This window comes from Xylocopa sonorina, unplaced genomic scaffold (assembly GCF_050948175.1).
Source record: "Xylocopa sonorina isolate GNS202 unplaced genomic scaffold, iyXylSono1_principal scaffold0117, whole genome shotgun sequence".
Taxonomy (NCBI): domain Eukaryota; kingdom Metazoa; phylum Arthropoda; class Insecta; order Hymenoptera; family Apidae; genus Xylocopa; species Xylocopa sonorina.
Genome location: NW_027490188.1, coordinates 493,998 through 501,946, shown reverse-complemented (window position 1 = coordinate 501,946; position 7,949 = coordinate 493,998). Strand labels below are relative to the sequence as shown.

Here is a 7,949-nt window from a genome sequence, read left to right as displayed (position 1 = left end):
TGGATGATGGGAAAGATAACACCAAACAGAATTGATGAAATCATCTCTGCAGAAATACCAGACATTGAAATTGATAAAGATTTGCATGATATTGTCTCAAAAAATATGATTCATGGTCCATGTCGCTCACTAAATAATAATTCACCATGCATATCAGATGGAAAGTGCACAAAGCGGTATCCTAGAGACTTACTTGCTGAAAGTATTACAGGGGTTGATGGATATCTACTCTATCGACGACGATCTACCGAAGGTGGTGGAAAATCCATTAAACTAAAAGTACCCAACAATACTATTGATGTTGATAATCATTGGGTAGTACCATATTCTCCATTACTACTAAAAACGTATAACGCACACATAAATGTTGAGTACTGCAATTCAGTGAAAGCTATAAAATATATTTGCAAGTATGTGAACAAAGGAAGCGATATGGCAGTGTTTGGAGTGGAAAATACAACTGCATCTAACGATGAAGTCACCCAATATCAACTGGGACGTTAAATATGTAGTAATGAGGTTGCATGGCGTATTTTATCATTTTCCATTCATGAGCGATATCCAACGGTTGCTCATTTAGCAGTACATTTTGGAAATGGACAGCGTGTATATTTTACATCAGAAAATATACGTGCAAGAGCAATGTCACCACCGCCAACACCATTAACTGAATTTTTCACATTATGTAGAAATGATACCGTTGCAAGGACACTACTGTACTCTGAAGTACCAACTTATTTTATGTGGAATACATCAACAAGAAAATTTCAGCGTCGTAAAAAGGGTAAAACAGTACAAGGACACCTAATTTATATTCCACAAATGCATTGGGTCGTCTGCACACTGTACATCCAAATAACGCAGAATGATTTTACCTATGATTATTATTAATTAATGTTTGTGGATCAACATCTTTCTAAGAATTAAAAACGGTCAATGGCCATGTATGTGCTACATGTCGTGAGGCTTGCCAGAAATGAAATCTCTTGGAAAACGATGCTCATTGGGATATTTCACTCGTGATGCTTCTAATACAGCTCAACCACAGCAGATACGTACACATCATACTAACTACATGTTTTCCTGCTAATCCAAAGGATCTTTGGGAAAAATATAAAAACTATATGAGTGAAGACATTTTACATCGCATGCGTAGATTAAATGCTAATCCCAACATTCAATGTACATCAAATATATACAATGAGGTATTGATTTTAATTGAGGATGTATGTTTGACAATAGCCAACAAGTCACTGACAGAATTGGGAATGATTACTCTAAATAGATCTGGTAATGACATTTTCGATCGTGATGTACAACGAGAAACGCACTTCGATGTTAATGAATTACAAACATTTGTTTGAATTAATCTGCCGAAATTGGTATTAGAACAACGAACAGCATATGACACAATTATAAATGCAATATCTAACAAAAGTTGTGGTTTATATTTCTTAGATGCACCTGATGGCACTGGCAAAACTTTTCTTATTTTAATTATTCTAGCAAAAATAAGATCATAAAATAATATTGCACTTGCTATTGCATCATTTGTTATTGCAGCAACTCTTTTGGACGGTGATCGAACAGCACATTCAGCATTGAAAATGCCATTAAATATGCAGGTAACTGAAACTCCAACATGTAATATTAGCAAATATTCTGGGATGGGAAAAGTACTAAGATCACGTCAGCTTGATAATATGGGATGAATGCACCATGGCACACAAGAAATCATTGAAACGCACATTAAAAGATTTGAGAGGAAATAAGCAGCTCTTTGGTGGTGCATTCATTTTCCTAGCTAATGATTTTCGACAAACTTTACCAGTTATACCACGTTCAGTACCTGCAGATGAATTGAATGCATGTCTCAAATCATCAGTGTTATGGCGGTATGTGGAGAAAATATCTTTAAAGGCCAATATGCGTGTTCAATTACAACAAGATGAATCTTCTGAACCATTTGCGAAACAATTATTAGATATTGGGAATGGTAAAATGGAAATGGATCAATCCACACACTGTATTACATTACCAGAAAACTTTTGTCACATTGTAAAATCCACTGATGAATTGATTGCCAAAGCTTTTTCAAATTTATCGCAGAATTATAAAAATAATCAACGGGTTAGTGAGCGTGCTATATTGGCAGCCAAAAACATTGATGTGAATTTAATAAACTGCACAATTCAAATTGATATACCTGATGAAGAAACAACATATAAATCCATAGATACTGTTGTCAATCACGATGAATCAGTTAATTATCCAACAGAATTTTTTAATTTATTGGATCTACAAGGAATGCCACCACATATTTTATCTTTGAAAATTGGTTCCCCAATCATCCTTCTACGAAATATAAATCCATCGCAACTATGCAATGGGACTAGGCTATCAGTAAAAAAATTAATAAATAACATAATTGAGGCAACCATTTTAAAGGGAAAACATCAAGGGGAACATGTGCTGCTACCACGCAATCCCATAATACCAACGAATACTCCATTCGAATTCAAACGTCTACAGTTTCCGGTACGACTAGCCTTTGCAATGATCATTAACAAAGCACAGGGACAATCATTGCAAGTATGTGGATTAAATTTGGTAAATCCATGCTTCTCATATGGACAGCTGTGCGTTGGGTGTTCTCGAATTGGAAAACCTTCAAATTTATTTATTTTTGCACCAGATAGGAAAACAAATAATGTTGTATATTTACAAGCACTACTAAGATAAAGTTCACCATCAATCATCAAATATCATTCATTTCATGATGATATTTAATAATTACTTATATTATTGTTCAATTGAAATTCGTTTGCAATATTGTTTAATATCACAAGTGAAGAAGCATGCTTATTCTACCATCAACTATGTATATCTATGTTTTGTACATATGTTATATTCAAATGACATATTTATACATGACATATGTATACATTTGATCATTAATAAATTATATTTGAGGTATTAAAACTGCCTTTTCGTTCAGAGACAGCAACGTGTGAACTGGTACAGCTAGTATTACTTATAAAATAAAAATTCATGCTGTTGCGTCCCTAACTTCGCCTTGTGTAATTTCTTAAACAACATGCTGTCATCGTACTGAATATAACCCTCAACTGCATGAATTTGTAACGATGAATTGAAGAAAATATATATAAAATAAATGTATACATTTTTATGATAAAGTAATTAAAGACTTTATGGGAAAAATCGCCGTATCGAGCTAGTTTATAGAAAATAATAAAATCGAGTTCTTGTATCTTTGTTTCGTGCCGGTGTATCTATTTTGGAATCAAAATAAATAACTTGCTTAGTTTGGTCATTTTTCATATTCGTTTATAATTTTTATAGAAACAGCATCCCCATTCGTAAATGTCAGTCTACGCCACTACCACGCGTGTAGTTATGGTGAGCTAATAGTGTAATTGCAATGGCCATGTAGCCCGTGTGCTATGTCGCGGTGCATTAATAGTGCCCTGTTACGAGTGTCGCCCCAGTACTAAGGGTATACCGTTACGAGACTGAGTAGGTGCAGTGTATTAGCACAGTTCTACCGCGGAATTTGTTCCATCCGTTGTCATTGACGTGCCAATCGCTGGATGTTTGAGAGATTGTAGTAGTGCATGAAGCAGACCTGTTTCTTATTATCGTCAGGGAGATAAATTTTCACTCCTCCCTTTTTGAACTTTGCTAATTATTGTTTGGATTTTTTGCCTTTTCCGTATCTCTATGTCCGCATTGTGGATTCAACTTATGTATGATCTTTTTGGTCTTCATATTTTGTTACATGTAACATTATATATGGATTGCACTTTTGTTATGTAATGCTCAAATTTGTAATCCTCAGATTCTTTTACTCTTTGGTAAAGCAGCTTGTTTGATTAACATATATTTATTAGGCATAGATGTAAATAATTAGAAACATGCTATTAAGACGGTATTAAATATGTTGTTGCAATTATATATTTAAGTTCTAAAGATGTAGATGGAATTAGTGTCCGATATTTTACGTGATCCAATTGACGTATCGAATAAGGCTATGAAATATGAAAACCTTTTACTATTCCTCGACCCCTTTCCATGTTAAATAAATGATTAGTTCTGCAAGACGAGAAGTCTGAATTAGTGAGATCCCTACGAACATCAGTAATTTGTAAGTAATACATTTTTTTTCTTTGAAATATTTGCTTTTGCATAGAATAGAACGTATAGATATAAATTTCTGTTTTATATCCATTTCGGTCCAATTCTATTCTCTTCTTCTATTTTCAGTTCCACATACTTATCCTTTATCACCATCATATATGTTGCATAAGATTATAATAACTTTTTTGTCCTTAAATTTTGCGGATATTTCAATCAAATTTCCTTTGATTAAAAAAACGGAAATTAAAAAAGAGTGACACGTACCATTTCTTCGAAACGTTGTATCGTAATTTGCATCTGACTGTTTCGAAAGGCACGCACATTACTTAGCGTTTCCATTGATTCGGTCAGCAGAGTAAAGAAATATTCTACATTCAATATTGACGGCTCTTATCTTATCTTATTATCTTATTATATTTTATTATAGTTTTTTGGCTAAATTACAGAAAAACAAATATATTAAACATCGTAATATTAAATTTAACTTTGTTCATCGTTGCCTTGTTGGACACATCCATAACAATATGCAGGGTGGGCAGAAATAATTAGCACCTCAAATATCCTTGAAACTATAAATTTCATATAAATTTTTGCTGATATAAAATTGCACAGTACAAATGGGAGTTGGAGGTATGTTGGAAATTTGAAGGTTACCTTCATTTTTTAAAACGAACTAATATGTTTATGCTTCCGTAATACGATAGGGCATTTTAAAACGTGTTCAAAGACCTGTAATATGAAGCCATTGAAGGTTAGAAAAAGTAAAGGAAGGCGATAATACTTACGGATTGGTAGTAAATGAAACATACGTATTGTAAACAATGGTGGAAGGAAGTGAATAGACACTGTTCGAAGGCCATTTGAATAGTTTGCAAGATAAGTTAAACATGATACCATTAGTATTGAAAAATCGGTTTGATTACGTTTGGTTAGGCTGTTCGTTTGTCGTCCATTTTATAAGTACTGAGCTGCGGATTCCTGAGGACAACTCACTAAATTGTTGAACTATGGAGGATTATCATTGCGAATTTGAATAAAAGAAGGTAATTAAATTCCATTAGATTGTAAACAAGTCTGAATATTTCTTTATAAATAGTAAGATAAAATACATACCTCTCTGTTATTATTATTTCATAAAGAATTTTAATTGCAACTACATAGTTCACAACGATAAAAAATATTCATCAGGAAACTCTAAATATTAAATTAGAGAACCAAACGAACATTTTCAATAATTACGAACATTCCAATAAAAAGGTGTTCTAAACAGGAGTTAGAAAAGTCAAACATTCAATTTCAATAACGGAATGGATCTATAAGAGGTAAAATATTTTGAAAACTTTAATTACAGTCTTTAATACAAACAGTTGGACAGTGTTTTAATTTTTAAGAAAATTGGTGAAAGTTAACCATTTTGAAGTGGTCAGAATCTTTGCCGTTTGAGCAATAAGTGACGAACAAATAACTGCATAAATGACAGGCTTATAAACATATTGATTAAATCTTATGCAGTCACATTTTTAACCGAGTTTCTAAATAATAATCAACACTAAGTAATCATTTAAGAACTTAAACGATTACACCTCGCATACATACAAAAATATTGAAAACGTGAAATGTAAGTGGTTTATCAAAAATTCTTCTAAAAGTACGAGAGAAGTTAGCAACTTCTAAGGTTTTAAGCAACGCGATGGTCCTTATCTGCCTGCTTTTCATAGTAAGAAAGTTCTGATGTTCGATGAAATCTGATAGAGCGCCTCACTATCAACATTTCAAAGTAAGTTCTCAAATTCTCAGTTCAACGTTTAAAGCTATGTGTTTTCTATATATCTATGTAAAGTGATGGTCCCTATCAGCATAGGCGATTCAAAGTACGTAAGATGCAAAGTTCTATGCAACATGATGGCGCTCCTCATTTCTACGTTTCATAGTAAGCACTTTCTAAATTTCCATGCAACGCGATGCAGCCTCACAGTCCTACGTTTCAAAGGAATGTCTAAGTTTCCACGAAAAGGGTTGTCGTATTTGAGTGTCTACGTGTCAATGTGAACGGCTGGAAAGTTTTCTTGCCAGAAGATGGAGCATGTCGGTACTATAATTCATCGTAAGTAATAAGAAATATTGTGTGCAACAAGATGGTGCGTCTCAGTTTCACGCTTCAAAGCAATTATGTTGTAATGTTCTAGACATCGCATTAAGCTTACCTGCTTCTACATTTCATAATAATGTAAATGCTACAGTTCCTGCAACGGAATGGCCTTTCATCGTGTTTACGTTTCAGACCAATAGAGTTCCAATGCTCCGTGCAATGCAGTGACGCATCTCATTTCAACGTTACAAAATAAGTAAGCACTAATGTTCTATGCATTGCGTTATGCATATTTCCTACTACACTCCAAACGAATGCGAATTCTACAATTTCATTCATAATGTCTGCATGTTAAAGCAATAGAGTACTAATGCTTCATGCAATGCGATGACGCATCTTATTTCAAAGCTTCCAAATTAGTAGGCTGCAATCTTCTATGCACAGCAATATGCCGATCTGCTTCTATACTTCAAAAGAAAGTGAAATCTACAGTTCCTTGCAACGAGATGGTGTTTCAGTGTCTGCGTTTTCAACGAGTAGCGTTCTAATGTATTATGCATCGCTATGACGCATATAATTTGAACGTTTCAAAGTAATTAGGTTGTAATGCTCGATGCGTCGCATTATACATACCTGCTACAACACTTCAACAGAATGTGAATTCGACAGTAGCCTGCAACGAGATGGCGTCCTTGCAGTGTCTTCAATGCAACGCAATGGGGTTTTATTGCTCCATGCAATATGATGCCTTTCGACTTTACGAAGAATGTAAGCAGTAACGATCTATGCATCGCATTATGCTTATCTGCTTCTACACTTTAAGGAAATGTGAAGTATACAGTCGCTTGAACGGTAGATAGAACGTTATTACTCTGATATGCAGATACTATGAAGCGCCAACCCCTTGCATGGGAGTGTACAATTTACATTCCCTAGAATTCTAGAGGCAGATTGGCATAATGCTGTGCAATGAAGTTTCAGATTAATTACTTTGAAAAGTTGAAATGAGGTGCGCCATCGCATTGCATTGGCATTCGACCTTTATTACCTTCAGAGGTAGACACTTTTAATCACTATCCTGTTGCACCGATCTGTAGAATTCACATTCCTATACAGTTTTGAAGTAGATATGCATACTGCTACGCATTGAAGATTACAGCATAGTTACTTTGGATGTTAGAATGAGATGCGCCTTTGCATTGCATGGAGCATTAGAACCCTATTGCAATGACACGCAGACATTATGAAGCGTCATTCCGTTGCATGGAACGGTATTATTCTCATTCCTTCGACTTGTGGCAGCAGGTGAGCATAATGCTATTCATAGAACATTCCAACCTACTTAATTTGAAACGTTGAAATGAGATGCACCATCGCATGGCATGGAGCATTAGACCTCTATTACTTTGACGCGCAGAATCTTTGAAGTGTCATGCTTTTGCATGGAACAGTAGAATTCACATTCCTTGCAGGTGTGGAAGCAGAAAAGCGTAATGCTATGCTTAGAAGATTGCAGCTTACCTAATTCGAAATGCTGAATTGGGATGCCCCATCGCATTGCATGGAGCATTAGAACTCTATTATTTTGGGACTTCGATATGTAGACATCTAGAAACACTATTCCGCAGCAAGAACGTGTGGGCTTTACATTCTTTTGAAATGTTGAAGAGATATACATAACGCGTTACATTGAAATTAAATC

General features: G+C 34.6%; 2 protein-coding genes across 2 annotated transcripts; both read left to right on the top strand.

Annotated features, from left to right (window-relative positions):
• The first annotated feature begins 936 nt into the window (after nt 1-936).
• On the top strand, nt 937-1,712 carry LOC143432383 (uncharacterized). The gene is made up of 4 exons (XM_076909073.1): nt 937-960; nt 1,038-1,308; nt 1,390-1,476; nt 1,564-1,712. The coding sequence occupies exons 1-4, from the start codon at nt 937-939 to the stop codon at nt 1,710-1,712; spliced, it is 531 nt and encodes a 176-aa protein (XP_076765188.1).
• Nucleotides 1,713-1,719: 7 nt separating this feature from the next.
• Nucleotides 1,720-2,737, top strand: LOC143432382 (uncharacterized). Its single transcript, XM_076909072.1, has 2 exons — nt 1,720-2,610; nt 2,696-2,737. The coding sequence occupies exons 1-2, from the start codon at nt 1,720-1,722 to the stop codon at nt 2,735-2,737; spliced, it is 933 nt and encodes a 310-aa protein (XP_076765187.1).
• The last annotated feature ends 5,212 nt before the right edge of the window (nt 2,738-7,949 follow it).